This window comes from Herpailurus yagouaroundi, unplaced genomic scaffold (genome assembly GCF_014898765.1).
Source record: "Herpailurus yagouaroundi ecotype Mexico unplaced genomic scaffold, PumYag 180, whole genome shotgun sequence".
NCBI lineage: Eukaryota > Metazoa > Chordata > Mammalia > Carnivora > Felidae > Herpailurus > Herpailurus yagouaroundi.
Genome location: NW_024412411.1, coordinates 7134854 through 7154864, shown reverse-complemented (window position 1 = coordinate 7154864; position 20011 = coordinate 7134854). Strand labels below are relative to the sequence as shown.

General features: G+C 42.0%; 2 protein-coding genes across 3 annotated transcripts in view; one reads left to right on the top strand and one right to left on the bottom strand.

Moving 5' to 3' along the window:
* Positions 1-3182, top strand: part of INTS4 (integrator complex subunit 4) — a 117692-nt gene extending 114510 nt beyond the window's left edge. For both annotated transcript variants that reach the window (XM_040489461.1, XM_040489462.1), the window contains one exon: positions 2763-3182. In XM_040489461.1, coding sequence (XP_040345395.1) covers positions 2763-2941 — 179 coding nt within the window. In that variant the 3' untranslated portion in view covers positions 2942-3182. The remainder of the gene's footprint in view (positions 1-2762) is intronic.
* A 5973-nt stretch (positions 3183-9155) lies between these two features.
* The window catches only part of AAMDC (adipogenesis associated Mth938 domain containing), a 30729-nt gene continuing 19873 nt past the window's right edge, over positions 9156-20011 (bottom strand). Inside the window, exons 3-4 of the mRNA XM_040489463.1 lie at positions 11331-11426; positions 9156-9333 (exon numbers count right to left, since the gene is read on the bottom strand). Of these exons, the coding sequence (XP_040345397.1) occupies positions 9193-9333; positions 11331-11426 (237 nt within the window). The 3' untranslated portion in view covers positions 9156-9192. The remainder of the gene's footprint in view (positions 9334-11330; positions 11427-20011) is intronic.

Genomic DNA, 20011 nt, shown 5'->3' with positions numbered 1-20011 from the left:
ATGACATAATAAAGTTTTCACAAAGAGGAAGTAGTGCTCTTGAATATCAGGGCAGCCCCTTTGGGGGTCTAGTCAGTGACCCTGGGCCTGGCCCAATTTAGGGGGCATCCGGCAATGCTCTACCTGGGATCTTCCTCCCTGAGCATCCCTCATTTCATATCCTTGCTGCCTGGAATGTTCTGCACTATTAGCCACACAGGAAGGTAGAGAATTTCTTACTCTAATCTCTTCTCATAAAGGGATCCTAGACTTGATAGCTAGAAAGATAGGCCATGGGACAGTATTGTTTTGGAAGGCCCACAGCTCAGAGAGGCAAACCACAGCATGCTAGATCTCAGAAGAGTCTCAAAGTTCTTAGAGGGGCCTACCAACTTGCCCTGGTCACACAGTAAGTCCTTGCCTGAACTAGGGCTACCAAGCTGTTCTGAGCCTGAAGAATTATAATTCATTCAGGATCACCCCCTTTGAGAGACTGCTATTACAAACCTCTTTTTTAATTCTCAGCGTAGTGCTAACTAATGTTGGGAATTCTCCCATTTAATTTGTTACTGACTTTCCCATTAGCATGAAGGCACCACAAGAGCAGAGAACTTGTTAATCATCTTGACCTCTGTATCTCCGATGCCTCTCTATCATGTGTCCTTTGAGCCTGGAAGGTAGTAAGTGCTCAACAAATAATGAAAATTGAATACAGGATTTTCAATATGCCATTAAAATTCATTTAATCCTTAGACCAAGTTGGTGGTGGGGATTTTAGTGTTCTGTTTTTCATTTTATACATGCATAAATGGAGGTCCACATAGCTGGTCAGCGGTGGCACTGAGGCTGGCACTCACATTTCCTAACTACCAAATCCCTTCCGACCTGGGACACCAAAGTGAAACATGTTCTCCTTCTGAATGCACCTGTGCCTTCTTTCTCCTAATCCAGGAGATGGGGCCTGGTGCTGGTGGGTGTTCCTCCATGCAGGCCTTCAGCAGCTCTGTACCAGGGGCCTCTCCTCTGGGAGGCAGGAGTCTGCCATGTCAGAAGCTTTGAGTCACGCCAACCAGGTTCCAGATTCTGCCTCCCTTGCTGAGTGATCCTGAGAAAGTTATTTTACCTCTCTGTCTTACTTTCTTCATCTGTAAGATGGAGGCAAGAATGCATACCTCATAAGAGATCTTCCAGGCATGATGAACAGATTACATGGTTTGTCCCACATGATCTTTTGTTCCTTTCTCCTACTGTCTCCTCTTGTTGTCTCTCCCCTCTCCTCTGCTCTGATGGCAGTGGCTGGAATTGCCATTCTTACCACATGCAGGTGAGGGAAGGCATAACGAACAGGTGGGGTTGAGTCCTCTGACCTCCCCAGGATTTGGCTTAAAGTGCTGTGAGAATCAGGGCTAGGTTGTGGTTGGTGGTTGGCAACAGCCATCTGGGACCAAAAGAGGGGATCATACGTAGCGGGAGAGCTGATACTTGAGCCTGATGCTGGAGAGCAGCACTGGCTTCATTACAGTTATACCCAGGCTGCTGTCAGGCCCCTCATTACATGATGGTGTCCATACCAGTGGCTGGTAAGTGGTGGTGCCAGGGCTGCTCTCTTGGTCTGGCTAGTTTGCTCTGGCTGGAGAAAAGCAATTCAGTCTCTGCTCTCGTCCCTAGAGAGAAGTCAGGACGTGACTAGGAAGAGGCCTGGGGTGGGGGGCATTGAGAAGTCCTGGGACCTCTGCCCTTGTTCACTTAGATCCCTCCAGCCCTCATTCTCGTCCCCTATATATCTAGGCATTGGGCTCATCTTCAACACTTGCACATTTTGCTCCCAAGTTTATTCTATTCCTGGCCCTTTGCAATGGTCTTTAAGTTTTTCCGGAAATTCTCTCCCCCTCCTTTATAGAGACCACATGGTTAACAGATTAATTGCTTCAGTTTATGAACTGGGCTCAAATTCTGTCAATGGTGTGGATTTGTGCAGTCACTTAGAACCTCTCAGAGCCTTGAGACTTTTTGGGGATTGTGACAGTCTTTCATGGTGTGGCGGGGTGCATACTCTTCAGGTGATATGCTTGGCACAGAGCAGGTATTCTATTCCAACGCCTTCCTGGGCTCCTTCCTCATTCTTCTTACAGACTTGATTAGAGTGCTGTGCTCCATTGTAACTGTCTCTGTCTCCAACAGTCAGCAACTTGAGGGAGGGATTACTCACTCTTACTGGGGCCTGCCACATGCAGACACAAGATCAGTGCCATAATGTCATGTCATTTAAAGAATGAAAGGTTTAATGGCGTGATTTTAGGTCCCTGAAACATGTTCTTGTTCACTGGTGAGAATTTTTTGCCAGAAGTGTTTCCTAATCAGGGCCGCTTCTCCACTAAGATGGTAGAGTCTGTGATACATGCAGCCTTCATGCCCGAGCTCAACCACACAGGAAGAGCACGGTTATCTGGGCATGAGAATCGGCCATATGTAGGCCCGTTTGGCCTCTCTTAAGGCTAGAAGGCCTCCGTTTTTAGCTCCCTTCTGATCCACCATGGATCTGAGCTGCAGGGAGCCCACAGAGATGTGGCGGAGAAGCCGCACATCTGCAGGCTCAGGCTCAGCCTCACAGGATTCAAGCTGGGAAAGTATCTTTGTTTGGTGAGGGGGAAGGGATGAGGGCACATGAAGAAATGTTTAGAAACCCTATTGCTTCCATCTTTGATGTTGCTTTTATTTGACATTTCATCCCAGTTCCTAGCAGTTGCCCTCATAGAGGATTTCTTTTGTCTTTTTTTTTCCAGAACCATGCCAGGTGGAAGTCAGGCTGCTGCTGGCCTACAACTCCAGTTCCCGCATTCCAAAATCCCCCTGGATTGAGGGTGGTGAGGTGTCATCCCAGGTGGAGACCAGCATCGAGGGCACCATCCCCTTCAGCAAGTCTGTGAAAGTTTACATAATGCCCAAACCTGCAAGGCGCTGAGGCACAAGCAGGTTTTAGAGCCGAGGCTGGAAGGCCCTTCTTAGCTATCAGAGTGAGGCAGAAGCCTAGAGCACTTCACCTGGAAATGGCGTAAGGGCATAAGGAGGACATGACCCTTTTAGTCTTGTCTAGTATCAAATACAGGATAAATTATTTTGCATTAAAAATCCAAAAACCTTCAAATCTACACCTCCTCCTTCCCTGTCCCCTCATACCTCCAATAAAGTTGGGAAAACACCTAGGTGTTCCAGTTCCTGGTCCTTAAAAAATTATGTGGCTATAGGCTCAACATTTATATCACATGGTTACATTCCTCAAGTATGAAACAAAGATGTAATTTTCTAGTCACCTCCAAAGACTTGCTTATTAGAGCATAATCTTGTTTCTTACATCAGTAGTCTGTTTGCCAGGGCCCACTCCTTTCACAGGTGTGCTTTTTCACCATCGACAGTTCCTGAATGGCCTTAGACGTCGCTATCTTGCTGAGAAGCTCTTTTCCCAACTCAGGCAGTAGCTGTGCCAAGGACTGAAGGAGTAGCTAGAGAATGAATCATTTTCATCGCTGAGGGAGATTCTTGATCTTGCCTGTCATTACCCTAAGAACCAAAATAATACATAAGGGCCATATTTTAGGAAAAACAAGGATTATGGAAAAGAGGGATCCAGTGTAAGAAATAAAGTCCTCCCTCACTACACACTACGTCTTTGATGACTCCAGTTGGAGCTGCGTGTGAGTTAAGGGTGTAGCTGGGGTGTAAGAACAGTAAGTGCACCAGAGATGTTAACTGGGTGAGGGCTGTGCTACTTTGCCTGTCATTTAATCCTTGCTGCAGCCAACTGAGTCTTCCAGAGACTTTAGAGTGAGGAGTCTTGGGAGGAAACCTGTACAGTAAGTAGTAAAGCCTGCATTCATTCAAATCCAAGATGATTCCAAAGGCCTAGGCTGTACCAGCTCAGGGAAAGTATATGGAAAAAGCCTTCAGATCTTCAGCTCTCTATGCCTCTGTTTCCTCATCTATAAAATAGAGATAATTATACCTTAAATGTTATTGAATGGGTTCAATCAAATAATGCTTGGTAGAATCTGAATCTGCAGCCAATCTTGATCGTATTTGGTACGTGGAAAACTTATAAAAATAATAGGAAGATTATAGGATTACTCAGGTGAAGCTGGAATTTTAATTCAAGCATGTTTGGCTTTTGCTTTAATGCACTTGACTTGTGCCCAGCAGTGTTGTAAACCTTTTGCACGAATTAACTCCTGTAATCCTCACGACCACCCTCTGAATAGTTATACTATCATCTTTGTTTTACAAGCAAGGGAGTTGGAGTTCAGAGAATTGAGTAACTTGGCCTCAGTCACACAACTAATAAATGATAGAGCTGGTGTTTGAACCCAGGTAGTCTGGCTCCAGAACATCTTACCTGTTAGAGTGGGAATAAGGGAAGAAAGATCTTCACAGCGCTGCCTTTTCTAGTGTACTTGCTTGTTTTGTATATCTCAAGGATGTGCCATCAGTGGGCTCTTCTGTGTCAACAAGATACACTGGCAAAAGTGCTGTCCCTGGTGACAAAATGAAGCTGGGAGCTAGGCCGAATCATAGCACAGTCCTTACCCAGGCATCTAATGATGATTGCTAGGTTGGAGTGTAGATGAAAACAATGAAACCCATGGCTGCCAACTGAGCCCCTCATGCTATAGCTTTAGAAAGCCTCCTGGGAGAAGGCTGTGCTGCATCCTTTTCAGATCTAGTACCCCTGCTATAAAAATCCTTTCAGGTTATCTCCCATTTTATAGGTGTAGAAACTGAGGTTTTGAGATTATGTTTTTCTCCTAAGGGACAAAGCTAGGACTTTATCCTAGGTCTTAATACCCAGAATATAGTATGTTTTGCACCAAAGGTGGAGATACACTAAGGGGCAGATTATGGCTTAGTATTAAGATAAGTTTTAAAGGTAGGTGAGAATTAAATGGGATACATTAGGAGATAAGAAAATGTCCATATTGGATGTGTTCAAGCAGAGGTTGAACAAGCTCCTAACAAGTTTATTGCAAAGGAATTCAAGTATCATATGAGAGATTGGGTCCAACCTTTTAAATTCCTTTTACCCTGAATTATCAGGTTCTGTGGAATATGAGAATCTTGATTTTTCTGCATCTGTTTCCACACTTTGAATGAAGTGAAAAAAATGACCTTATATTATAAAGACCTGAAGGGGGTATAAAGATCACTCTGGTGTTGCACCTTCATTTTAGAAGTGAATGTACAAGCCCAGAGAGAATCCATGGTGAAGCCACGGCTGGAACCCAGGCCTCCTGATTCTTAGTGAATATGGTTTCCATAATGGGTCTATTGTGCTTTGTAAGCAGTCTCCCTTGCACCCAGCAGGCAAAGCTAGAAACCTAGGTGTCACATTGGACTTCCTCCTCACCCCTCATGTAAACATAGCCATCAAGTCCTTTAAATTCTGCTTAGATGTTTCTTGACTCAATTCCCTTCTCATACTCAGTTTCTGTCCTAGTGCAGGCCACTATCATCTCCCCTAAAAGGGGCATTAGCTTCCTAAAGATTTTGCCTCAGACCTTGCCTCTTCAGTTCAGTCTTCACACAGCTACCAGAGTGATCTTTCTAAAACCCAGATCTGCTCATGCCCTTCCCCTGCTTAAGTCCCTCTCAAGTGGCCCACTTCTGTCCCAGGATAAAGTCTAAAGTTCTGTCCCCGAAGGCTCTTCATGCCCCTCCCCTGCTCTCCAGTCTCATACTGCCTTTGCAACACATTCTTGTACTTCTCTGGCTATAGAGAAGGTCTGTAGTTCTTGCCAACATTCATCATGCTGTTTTGTCTCAGACCTTTGGACCTGCTGAGCCCCAGAATATATCCTCAAATTGTCTCCTTTGGTTCCTTCTCATTCTCCAGAACTGAGCCTCATTCTGGAGCCTGTCTTGTGTCTCCTGTGGGCTTGGCGCGTGGCCTCTGTGTTCCGACAGCCTTCTATATGTTCTTTAAGGATATTTACTTAAGTATTTATTTCAGGTTCACAAATGGAAACCTCTAAAGAAGGTAGGCAGGGGAAAAGGAGTCCTGCAACCTGGAGGAAGATAATAGACTTCAGTTCTCTTCAGTCAGAGCATAGCTTCTGTCAGAAGACAGTTGTCATTCAGTTCTACTCAGTGGTTTGTAAGTGGGGGCCTGGGGGTATAAGATCTTCCAGTTCTTCCAGAAAAGCCAGAAATCTGCATTTTCATGTAAAAAAAAAAAGCCATTAAAAATTAATGTTAAAATGACTCAGACAAAATAGGTGTCTAGGTAGATTTGTGCCAGTTTGCAACATTGGTACCATCACTCTGTATTTAATGTCTGTTTCTTCCAACTACTCTGTGCGTAGACGCATAGTGAGAACATCTGTTGTATCCCCGGCACAGCTACTGGCACATACCAGGCAGGGGAAGAATGAATATGATTCCAGAGCAAACTTAGCAGTACCATGGCATGCCTGCAAAAGCCAGCCCTGGGATTCGTGTTTCCGAAAGGACTTTATATTTGGCTTTGACACGATTGACTTCTGCAAACAGAATTATAGGGTACCCATAAAGCACTTGGCAGACTTCTCGTCTTAGGAACCACTCAAGCTAGAAGAAATTAAGTGTGGGCAGAGGGAGGGCTGTGCTGCCTACAAATCAAATCAAAGGGCTTAATGATTAAGACATGGGACCAAGTATAGTGTCACGTGGAAAAATAGCTTTTCTCCAGGTTCTGCACATTTCCAGCAATGACCATGGAGAACAGATTCAGAAATTGGAGCTGTTTATTACCAGGTTCTATACAAAGTTTAATAATGTCACTGCCAGATACTTCTGTCTCCAAGAAGATTGTACTAAGTTCTCTATAATGTGGAGACAACCCAGGAACACTGATTACACCCACACCTAATGCAACACCCACTAGAGATGTCTCACTTTACATTCCACTTAAAAAAGTTGATTGCATCAGTAGAGAAACAGTCTGAATTTTATCAAACACTCTCTAGCCGTATAGGTGCCTGGCTTTTTTGAGCTGAGTGAACTGAGACCTAGAAAGATCCTGTATCTGTCAAATTGCTGGTGGCAGGAAGGATACTGAGCAGGACTTCCTCAGACCTCCAGGCTAAGTCAGGTCTGTGAGGATCTCACTCTCATGCCCCCCCCCCCCCTTTTAAGTAAGCTCTAATCCAGTGTGGGGCTTCAACTCACGACTGAGGTCAAGAGTTGCCTGCTCTACCGACTGAGCCAGTGAGGCATCCCACTCCCATGGACCTTTTAAGATGGTGTGTAGCAGAGATCAAGACACAGCGTTGGGTTCTAATCTGATGACTCGGAGACAAAATAGGTGTCTAGGTAGCTTTGTGCCAGTTTGCAACATTGATACCATCACTCTGTATTTAACGTGTTTCTTCCAACTATTCTGTGTGCATATACACGGTGAGAACACTGCCATTTCCTTGCTGGGCAAACTTGGAGAGGTTCCTTCACTTCCCATTCTAGTCTTAGCTCCCCTTTTCTTGCCAAGCCACATCTTAAATTGCTGTTTGGTCTGTGGATTGGCTGCCCAGTCAGATATCCAACTGGGCCAAGCAGGTGACAGGCTCACATGGAGCAAAACCCAGCTTTCTGGGGTCGTGGCTTCAACAAGGGCTGAGGTGGACAATTGTATTTTATTGTGGCTGTGATAGACACTTGACCTAGTAAATGTTTAAAATTTGCCAAATGTTCGGCGAATAGATGAACACCTGTTCTTTAAGACTCAGCTTGTGTCCTGTTCTTAGTGATGTCTTCCTTACTTTCCCTTCCATTCTGGTATGATTAGGCCATCCTTTAGGTCACCATTAGACCTTGTAACTCTTATAACATTAATGCCTGTATCATCATTATCTGTAGATTTGTCTCTCCCACAGAACTCCTGAGGGCAAGAATTAGAATTTATTCATTTCTCTACCCCCAGCGCCCAGCAATAACTGGTCATATGAAAATCAGTCTCAGTAAGAGCCTCTTAGTAAATGGGCATGAAAGAGAATGAATAAATAAGAGTAGATAGTTCCTTTGGACTTCAACATTCTACAGATCTATGAAATAAGCTGCTATGTTATGAACTATAAAAAGAAACATTGACTTTACACAGCACACCTATTAATCAAAATACAATGACAACAATGGCTTCAATTTATTGAGTCCTTACTACATGCCAAGCAGTATGCTAAGACATGGTATGAATCACCCCATTTAATACCTACAAAATCACTCCAGGTACTAATTATTATCCCTATCTGACAGATGAGAACAGTGAAACTTTTAAGAGATTAAATAAATGCCCAACCAATGAGTGGCAGGAAGCCACAGTTCAAAGTCAAGGCTATTTGACACCAAAGCCCATCCTCCTAACTCTTTAAAGAGGAGGAGGAATGAAAACTAATGAGATGGTGATAATTTTATAGTTCATCAGTCTCTTCTAAGGCTTCACAAAGGACATGTGGCATTTAACAGAACAAAGACTATCCACGGTGGTCTAGTCCAGCCCATCATTTCCTAGCAAGGGAAGGTGAGGTTTAGCTAGTAAGACAGATGACCTAGATCCCTAGTATCAGGACATTGCTCCTTTTACTGTTACTATTACAGAAATGTTCTGCCACTTCATTCAGGGTTCTGCTCCTACGTCATCTGCACAAAGAGACTTCCTGACCACGTATCTGAAATAGCCTTCACTACTCTTCATCTTCTTATCCTGCTTTTTCTTCATAACAGGTTCTGCTTTCATTATGGAATTTATTGTTTATTTTCCCCACTAGAATGTAAGCTTTGTGAGGATAAGACTTTTATTGCTGTTTCTCTGGAGCCTCTAGCAGTGCCTGGCATATAAAGTACTCAGTAAAAATTGGTTGAATTAATGGTTAAACATTCCAAAGCATCAATCGCAATGTAATTTTAATGCACTGAAACTTTTCTTTGGCCTTCAAAGCAGAAGGCTTTATTTTTTGCCTTTATTTTCTCGTATTTCTGGCCTAACATTTACTGTATTATTAAACTTTGGTAAATATCTGTCTTCTCCCTTTTCAGTTCCCCCCAGAATGGGACCTTGCCTTAGTCATCCATGCATCCCAAACCCTAGCCCAGCACTGGGCATGAGCAGCTGTTGAAAGCTTGGGGAGGTTGGTGAGAGTGGTAAGAGTGATAGTCAGAGGCATTGTGGCTTAGTGATTTATTCTCCTTAAGGCTCCATCAGCACGTGGAATGGAAGACCCCTCCCACCCTGATTCCTCGGGCAGCCAAGGCATTATACTCCTTCACTGCCTGCTCTGTCTGGAGGACCCGCACATCAATGCCTTGTTTCTCGAGGTACTCCACAGTTGACGGAGGCACCTGGGAAGAGGGAAAGAGATGAGTGAGTCCAGGGAAAGGCTCTCCAGGGTTTCCTTTCCTGCCATGAGGCAAGTGCTCTCTACAGAATTGGACAATGACAACTGTCACCCAGCATTTACCAGTCGAAAATTTGGCAGTGAGCCCCAAGGAGTCAGTAAGGCTTCTAAGAAGTTGATTGAAAGTATCCTGCATGTACAAAGCTCCGGTGAAGTGGAAATGGAAACAGTATGGATTCTGGAGTCAGACAGGCTTGGATTTAAGTGTTACTAGCAGTGTGACCTTGGGTAAGTGAATTCAGTTCTCTGACCCTTGGTTTCCATGTCTGTAAATAGGGATAATAATACCTAGTTCACAGGGCTGGTATGAAAATTAATTCAGCTAAGGTATGTAAAATGTCTAGCATGTAAATGTTGAATGTTTGAGTTAGTCCAACCAGAGTCTAAAGTCTAACTTTGCCATGTACCCACCAAGTGGCTTTAGGCGAGCTGTTTAAAGTTTTTCAACCCCAGTTTCTTCTGCTATAAAATGGGAATAACTCTAACATCACAGGGTGGTGTGAGCATGAAGTTAACTACTGTATGTACACGGCAGCTCAAATGTCTCCTCAGAAAGGCCTTTCCTGAGTCCTGCATTTAGAGCAGCCCCTCAGAAGTCACTATTTTCTTCACAACATTTGTTACGATGTGAAATTATCTACTGTTTTAATTTCCAGGAGGGCCATGAACCTTGTTTGTCTCATTTTTCGTGTTGTCTCCAGTGCCTAGAATAGTGTCTGACCCATAGAAGGCACTGAATAAATGTAAATTAATTTATATAAAAGATTCTCAATAGTGGCAGCTATTATTGGATATTTTCTTAACTGGCTTGTGCTGAGTATTTTAAGGAGATTTTATTTAGACTCTGCCTCAGAAAGAGTTCTGAAATATTTTTTAAACACCCTATATTTTTTATATGTTTGAATAACTTTATAATAACAGTAGCCTGTAGAAAGGAATTATTTTAATGGGAAAAAAACTAGGTTAAACAAAAAATATAAATGAATCGCAGCTTTATCAGTAGGGAACTGTATTTTAGGACATCTGTCTAAAGGAAAGAATGAGGTAGATCTCTATATACTTCTGTGAAAGGCTGTCCACAATGTAACAACATCAGTAGGAAGTTACAGAACAATATGTACAATGTGATCCTGTTGATGTAAAAAATGATTATAAGTGTGTACGTGTATATCTGTATGTGTAAGAGTATGTATTTGCAGTTACATAGGAACCTGGAGCAGTATACATTACATGTACAAACCAGGGTGGGGAGCTCTCACTTTTCTACTTCAACATTTCTGCATCTCCTGTTTTGCTATAAGCATGTATTATTTCTTTAAGTACAATAAAAATAATTTTTTTTTCTGAAAGGGAAAAAAGGCATAACTTGATTGTGTTCAAGGAAAGAATAGAAAGTATTATAAAAATGTCATGTAATAAAAAAGGTGAAGTACTATGAAATCTAAAGAACTGAATATTGATAGCTATCGAGCTTGAGAATTCCAGGAGTGAAGAATTTCTGAAAAATAGTTGAAACAACACAGGCCTAGGCTCTGGTTGAGACGGGAGAGTCCAACCCTGATGAGGAAGAGTACTAACATCCATTATTTTATCCTAGGCCACTCCTGACTCAGCAAAATGAGGGTGCATGATATATTGAGATGACCTCCCAAGAAGGACTTTTTTTTTTTTTAACTTTATTATATTTTTGAAAGAGAGTGCATAAGCAGGGCAGGGGCAGAGAGGGAGACACAGAATCAGAAGCAGGCTCCAGGCTCTGAGTTGTCAGCACAGAACCAGACGCAGAGCTTGAACCCACAAACGGTGAGATCATCACCTGAGCCGAAGTGGGACGCTTAACCAACTGAGCCACCCAGGTGCCCCAAGAAGGACATATTTCTAAGGTAATGGTCCAAGAGGTCACCAGCTGTCCTCAGGAATGCTGTGCTCACCAATACGTACCTTCAAGGCCTCACTCATCCCTCGGCCAATCACAAGAGTCTGCACACCCTTCTTAACAACTTCCTCCACATCTGCAGGCTGCACACCAGGAGAATGCTAGATATGGAAAGAGAAAGTATACCAGCTACCTGTTATTTTAAGCTTTCTTTGCAGTTGGGATTCTTGTGGGATTCATTCATTCATCCATTAATTTATTGAGAAAATGTTTACTGAGGTTTATTCTGTGCCAAGCATCATTCAGGGCCCTCGGAATAATAGAAGATTCAATGCTAAGTCTAGTGAAAAATATAGAAGACTAAAAAGAAATTTCAATACTTTTATCAGTGCTAAAGGAAGTTAGTTCAGGGTGTTGTGAGAATATAGAGAAAGAGCACCTAATTCAGACTTGGGGAGTCGGGACAAGTGGTCACTGAAGGCATCCCAGAGGAGGTAACATGTAAGCTGAGACCTACACGACACACAAGAATTAGCCAGGTAACAGGAAATCAGTGGAACAAAGCATTCTAAGTAGAGGGAATAGCATGTACAAGGCTCAGAGGAAAGAAAAACATGGAGAACTAAAGGTCATTCAGTATGACTGGTGTGTCACAGGTGAGAGTAGAAAGAGGGGGGTAGGAGAAGAAAGCACTTGCACACTAAGCCAAAATTTGGACTGTGGAAAGACTTCAAGAGAATTTACCTTTTTCTGAGTTCCTTTCCCACTTATGGAAAACTTACATTGATGCTTTAAAACCTGTCACTACATAAAGTCTTCCCAGAGTTTCCCAGGGATATTTAAGGTAAGATGTTTAGTGACATTAATCCAACATTAAAGGATGGTGGCTTCTGAACTGCTTCCACATCAGCAAATGGGACAGTGGGAGTTTGATAAATACGAGCACAATTACTGGGCTTCACGTATTCTGTATCTTCACAGGGATGACACTCTCAGCACTGAAGATCAGTGACCAAAGCCGTCCTTCCCTGAGTTGTCTATCCTTTCATTCAGTCAACAGGTATTTACTGCGCACTTACTCTGCACCAGGCTCTACACTCAACATTGGAAATACTGAGATGAACCAAATAGTTAACGGAGGAGTTTCAGTCAGGCAAAGTTAGTGAATGTGTGGAAGTAGTTACAGTAGGATGAGATAAATAGAGTTGAGAGGATATCAGAAGAGAGGGAATAAATAAAGTGGGAAGTTGTCATAAATGACAGGCTGTTTTAATTGGGTCTTAAAGTATGAGCAGAAAGAAGTATGCCTTGATGCAGTGGTTGTGGAAGGGGTACCCAATCATAGTTGGAGATGGTACAAGGAAAGAACTGCCAAAAATATCATGAAGACAAGTGTACCAAAGAAAGAAAGGTTTTTCAATTTAGAAAGATGATAGAAGAGATAGGATTGAAATTTATATATACTTTTTAAGGTATAAAGAGAGCAAATCAGTCTTTCCATTAAATCCTGAAATAATATCCTATATGTTTATAGTTACAGTTTTCATAATACAGCTATAGAAATTACTTCACATAATCTATGTAGTCATCCTATAAAGTAGCACTAAAACACCCATTCTCATTTTATAGATAAGGAAACTGAAGCTCACAAAATACATACACATTGGCCAAGATGACACAAGTTTTAGGTGGTGGAGCTGGGATTTGAACTGAAACGTGTAACTTTCAGTTTAATGCATTTTGTTCGAATACCATAAACCAAGGAGCAACTTTCCTGAAGTTTGAAAGAAATAAGCCTAATGACCACACACAGTTGTGTTGCTCACTGCAGGTAGAATATTTATTAGTTTAAGTGTGAACCTGAATCTTCCCTAGAGCAATCTCTCTCTTTCTGTTTCTGTCTCTCTCACACAAACAGAAGCTAAAAAATCACAGAAGAGACAGAATGGAATATTTAAAAAATTTTTTTTTAATTTTTAAATGTTTATTTTTTTAAGGAGAGAGAGACAGAGCATGAGCAGGGGAAGGGCAAAGAGAGGGAGACACAGAATCCAAAGTAGGCTTCAGGCTCTGAGCTGTCAGCACAGAGCCCAATGCGGGGCTTGAACTCATGAGCCATGAGATCATGACCTGAGCTCAAGTTGGACGCCCAACCAACTAAGCCACCCAGGCATCCCTGAAAATTTTTTTTAACATTTATTCATTTTTGAGAGACAGAGTGAGAGCGGCAGAGGGGCAGAGAGAGGGAGACACAGATCCGAAGCAGGCTCCAGGCTCTGAGCTGTCAGCAAAGCCTGATGTGGGGCTCAAACCCACAAATCATGAGATCATGACCTGAGTCAAAGTTGGACACTTAACCGACTTAGCCACCCAGACATCCCCAGAATGGAATATTTAACAAATAGTTGATTAACACCGGAAGGAATGGGAAACATGAGGTCAAACAAAAAACAAATGACAATTGAAACACTTAGACATAGCTATACCAGTGCGCCTGGGTGGCTGCTGCACGTTGGGCTCTGTGCTGACAGCTCAGAGCCTGGAGCCTGCTTCGGATTCTGTGTCTCCTCCTTTCTTTGCCCCTCTGCTGCTCGCTCGCTCTCTCTCTCTCTCTCTCTCTCTCTCTCAAAAATAAACATAAAAAATAAAACGTAGCTATATCAATAATATTAAGTGGACTAAAGAGTTGAAGGTAAAGATTGTCTAGATTAAAAAGCAAGATCCAACTAAACACTACTTATAAGGTATGCACTTTAAATAAAAAAAACACAGGTTGAAAGTATAAGGATGAAAAAACACATAAACACACAGTAAGAAAAGTGGTGTGGTTATACTAATATCAGATTAAGTCGACCTTAAGAAATATTACTACAGATAAGCAGTGTCATATCATGATGCTTAAAAGGCCAATTCATCAACAAAAATATAACAACTCCAAATCTGTATACTCTTAGTAAAAAAGCTACAAAATGTAAGACAAAAATAACAACTAAGAGGAGAAACAGATACCACCACCATAGTTAGAAATTTTAACAACTATCTCTCTCAGTAATTCTAGAACAAATAGACAAAAAGTCAATAAGGAAATGGAGGATTTGGGCAACACTATCAATTTGTCCTAATAGACATTTATAGGTTACTTCATGTAATAATTGCAGAATACATATATATATATTTTTTTTTTTTTTTAATTTTTTAAACATTTGTTTGTGAGAGAGACAGCAATGGGAGGGGCAAAAAGAGAGAGGGAGACCCAGAATCCAAAGCAGGCTCCAGGCTCTGAGCTGTCAGCACAGAGCATGATGCAGGGCTCAAACCCATGAACCGTGAAGTTACGACCTGAGTCAAAGTCAGACACTTAACTGACTGAGCCACCCAGGCACCCCATAATTTTTTTTTTTAAGTGTAGTAGTATAGGCAGGTTATAGATTAGCAGGAAGAGACCACATATAGGCACACATACAACTCACTGCTTCCTCATTTAGTTAGCCAAGGAAACAAAACAGATGCCAAGTGGCTACACCAAGTGGAACCAGATGCAGTGTATCTTTGCCGGCTTTCTCCATGGCTCTTGATTCCTTATGGGGTGTGCAAGTGCTGCTGACATCCTTCACCCCGTCAGTGAATGTTCCAGGGCTGATAAGGAAGCCAGTCTCTCTCACTATTACACTTTTATATTCAGACTTATGTCATCAGCATCTTTCTAAGGAGCTGACGCTTAAGACTGTATGAGCTTACATTTAAGGGACTATGAAAAGTTGGAACACCTGCATGTCAAAGAGTGAACCAAACTGGTCGGCAGGAAGGGTATATTCCTCATTTGGGGCGAGGATGCAGACCTCGGGCCCAGGTGGCTCTGAACAGTACCTCTGCCTCCAGCTTCACTGGTTCTCCACAAAGATCAAAGGAGACTGGGGGAGAATAGATTCTTTTTTTGTAAAAGTTATTTCGGTTCATAAATTTTTAAAAGGCAAGATAAAAAGGGATTTTTTTTCACTTGATTACAATGATTAGTTCTTAAAGAAATGTAAAAGGATTAGATGTGTTTTTAGTTCCATGGCTCTGATTAATCCTAGAACCGCCCTGCACCGCAGTTATGCTATACAGGACTTAAAATAATCTTCTGGGGCAATAACCAAGGTAAATATTTAATAGAATTACAAATCAGGTTGGGGAGCTTCACCTTCCTCAAGTAAATGCACTTAACTGAAATACTGAAAGATTGCTTCATCTAACAAAGAATTGCATCTACTTTGAGGAGCATCATGATCCCCAGACTAAGAGCTCACATTCTAGTAAAAGGAAACAAGGCCACTGCTCAAAATCAAGTGAAAGGTCAGTAAAAGTGCAAAACCATAATCCTTGGGAGATTCAGAGACTGAAGACAGCCGCAACCCATCAGAGTTGCTGGATCAATGGAACTCGAGTGACAAATGTGGCTGCTGTGTGCAATACTGCAGGCCCAGGGTGTCACGTACAGAGCAGTGAAAGATAACTCTGCAACAGCCTGTGGATCCCGGCATTGGTGGGTGATTACTCACAGCTTTGTGCAGAGGCCTGTGATTGGAGCATCAGTCTGTTATTGAGGTGTCCTCAACCTGCCACCAGCGACTCCTCCGCTTCTTCCAATCCCTTGGGGCAAACCACAAGGCTGTCTTCCCTGCATGAGTGTCTGATTCTGTTCCTCTTCTTTAAGAGGCTTTCCGTCACACCATGTGAGGTTGTAAAATCTTATTGTTTTTTCTTGAGGGAAAGCTATTAATTGTGGGGAAATGTCCAGCTAATAATAATAATATCCATTATACCGGCTAAACGACAAGAGTGGCATCTTACATGGCTGGGACATTTCCTCTTATTTTATGTTAAGTTTAAAAAGAAAACATTCCTAAATTACGCTTTCAAGGAAGCATTTCCTCCTGCTGAAATAAATGGTTAGTGGCAATGCTGTTATCTGGCTGTGTTGCTGAGAAAAGCAGATTCTGCGAGTGAGGGTTAAAGGATCTCTTCAATCTGTCCCCTGTGGACACTGCCTGAGTCACATTCTCATTATCATTTGCCTGAATTAAGAGCCTCTTAAATGGTCTTCCTATCTCGACCAGGGCAGAGGCAAATTTGTGTCTCGTTTTTGTTTTTGGTGACACAGCCTGCTCTGGCAATATGGCAAAGCCTACAGCCCCATTCTCAAAATGAAAATTTTAAATGCACAATAGAAAATACATGGAATTGCAAAGGCAACAGGTTTTATACAAATAAAATGATCAGAATATGAAAAACAGATAGGCGGTCTAGTAATATGCTTCTTCATTAACTTCGAAGAGTGGGAATATTTTCCAAATGTCCCTTACACTTGCCCTCACATCTCCTACTACTGGCAAGACTGCGAGTTCTTTCAAAATCTATTCTACCTCTTCTGGGTAAAAGAAGCTGCCCAGCCAGAGACTCCACTTGCTGTTTTCCCTTGCAGCCAGGTATGGCAATGTGACTATGCTCTCACCAATATAAAGTTCAATGGAATAGGAGCAGAAGAAATGACACAACATCTAGGTTTGGGCCTTAAGACATTAGGTGTGAGCTTTTCTTCTCTTTCACCTTCCTTTCAAGTTAGAACTCCGACATTCAAATGCTCTAGAAGATGGTAGAGCAACAGAGGAAAAAAAACATGGGCCCCTGGCAGTTCCCCCAGAGCTGTTCTCCTTGCCTCCCCCCCCCCCCAGCTTAGGTGGGCCACACTAATAAGAGAGAAATATATTTCTGTTTTCTTTAAGCCACTAGATTTTGGGATTTCTAATATACACAGCAGCTTCTTCTTTAACCTAACAGATCCAAAGACCCATTCTTAAACTAAACCATGACTAGTTGTGAATCATTTGGGTAGAACAGATATGAAGGAGTTAACTACACTAGACCCCAAGGGACTATGTCTTCTATGTAGAATATACACAGGGAGCCATAGAGACATTTACTTTATGGGAATTCAACTATATAGTTTTTGTTCGATTTTTAGATGTTTATTTGGAGAGAGAGAGAGAGAGAGAGAGAGAGAGAGAGCATGAGCAGGGGAGGGGCAGAGAGAGGGAGAGAGAGAGTCCCAAGCAGGCTCCACACTGTCAGTGTAGAGCCCAGCACGGACTCGACCTCACAAACCATGAAATCATGACTTGAACCGAAATCAAAGGTCAGACACTTAACTGATTGAGCCACCTCAGGCGCCCCTCAACTATATGTTTTTAGAAAAAAAAAAGAAAGAACTATTTAAATAGTGATGGTAATTCAGCCATTGTACTCAAAGGGCATAACGAGATGGCAGTCATGTGTCTGTTATTCCTTCCATCTCAATTTCATAGTTGATGCTTCCAGTGTGAAACTTTGGTCTCATCAAGTGTGTTTCTAGTGTTTAAACCTACAATATGCATTCTTCATACAACACGGACCTTAAATGCAAAAGAACTACTTTGTCCTGTATGGAAGATAACACATACGTTCTAACATTAAGGGGATCTTCTAAAAGGGATCTGACTCTAAGCAATTTTCATCTTTTTTTTTTTAAGTTTATTTATTTTTGCAGAGAGAGAGAGAGCGCGCGCATGAGGGGGGTAGGGGCAGAGAGAGAGGGAGACACAGAATCTGAAACAGGCTCTAGGCTCCAAGCTGTCAGCACAGAGCCCGATGGAGGGCTCGAACTCACAGACAACGAGATCATGACCTGAGCCAAAGTTAGACGCTCAACCAACTGAGCCACCTGGGCACCCCTAAGCAATTTTCATCTTAAGTGCTGACTTTAAAATTTAATCCATGAATAAGATTTAAGTCTACATATTAGTCTCAAAGTGATAGGATCTACGGCTTGGAGGAGCCTTACATGTCCATCTAGCCGCAACTACCCATATGATAGAGTCTCCTATGAAAATAAATGTTTGTAGACACTGCTGACCAATTGAGGAGCTCTTCCCATGATTTAAAAAAAAATGTTTTTTTAATGTTTATTTGTTTTGAGAGACAGACAGGGCACAAACGGGAAGGGCAGAGAGAGAGGGAGACACAGAATCCAAAGCAGGCTTGAGGCCTGAAGCTGTCAGCACAGAGCTCGACACAGGGCTCAAACCCATGAACTGTGAGATCATGACCTGAGCCAAAGTTGGTTGCTCAACCAAGACACCCAGGAGCCCCCCCTGCCCCATGATTCTACTCTAGCATTTCCCCCACCCTTCTATGCCTATGCACACACTTTCCCTGGTAGTTCCCTTGTTTACCTGGGAAGTTCCCTTGTTTACCCTTCAAGAATCAGGTCAGGAGCACTTGGGTGGCTCAGTCGGTTGAGCGTCTGACTTCAGCTCAGGTCATGATCTCACAGCTTCGGAGTTCGAGCCCCGCATCAGGCTCTGTGCCGACAGCTCAGAGCCTGGAGCCTGCTTCAGATTCTGTGTCTCCCTCTCTCTGCCCCTTGCCTGCTCACACTCTGTCTCTGTCTCTCAAAAGTAAATAAACATTAAAAAAAATCAGGTCAAAGATCACACCTTCTGTGAATACTCAGGCAGTTTTACGTGCTTCTTCCTTTCTCCCATTGCAACTCTTTTGGTTCATGTATTATAGCACTTACTACAATGTTCTCTTTGCCTAATTCTCCCATTTCCTTGAAGGAGGAGACAGGTGATTTGACTGTATGTCAGGGTTTGAGACAATATTTAGCACCCTGTAAGCAATCCCTATATATTTTTAAATGTTGAATTATGACAGTACATGCCAAACTCATTTTTGGATGCTAGATTAACTTGTTTGAGCTTCAAAAGAGGGTTCTGAAAGACTCCAAAGAATCACCAGAGTCCTTTCTTTCATTCTTGGTAGGTTCCATCTTCTGTTATTTAACTTTGACTTGAATAAAGAAAGCAATAGGACATGCTTTTCATTTTTACTAACAATTTAAATCATTTCTACATTTCAAAACTGGCCTCATAAATTGTTGGTAACACTAATATATAGTATAAACTCTATAAAGGGGAATTTGACAACATCTAACAAGTCTACATTTACATTTATACTTTAACCAGCAATCCTAGTTCTAAGCCTACATGCTGAAGATACACCTCCGATGATACAAGAAACCATATACATATACAAGGTTATTCATTGTAGCGCTATATATAATAGCAAAATATTGAAAGCAATCTAAGTGCCCATCCATAGGATAAATTGAAGAAACAGTATCACATTCACATAGTGGATTACTCTATAGCTGTATAAAAGAAAAAAGAATATCTCTAAGAACTGATATCCTGATTTTCAGTATATATTGTTAAATGAAAGAGAAAAAAAGGGCAAGATATGCTACCTTTTGTGTAAGAAGGGAGTTATAAGAAAAAAGATGTATGTATGTACGTATGTGGGTAGGTGTACGTGTATATTTGCTTACTATTAAAATACAGAAGAGATAAACCATAAACTAATAAAAATAGTTACTGACCTATTGGAGTGAAGTAGGTATGGGATGGAAAAGGTAGGGAAAGGAGTGAGATTTTTCTAAGTGTACCTTGTTAAATTGTTTTGACTTCTAAACCATGTAAATGTTTTACATTCAAAAAATTAAATCAGCAAAGACAGGAAGTAGGGAGACCCTTACACAGTATGCCAACAGAAACAAATGAACTCAATGGTCTGAAATTGATGATACAACAAAAAGGAAACGATACACGAAGTAAGTTTCTAACAGTGTTCTGATTGTACACCTATAGGAGATGTGTTCCAAGTACAA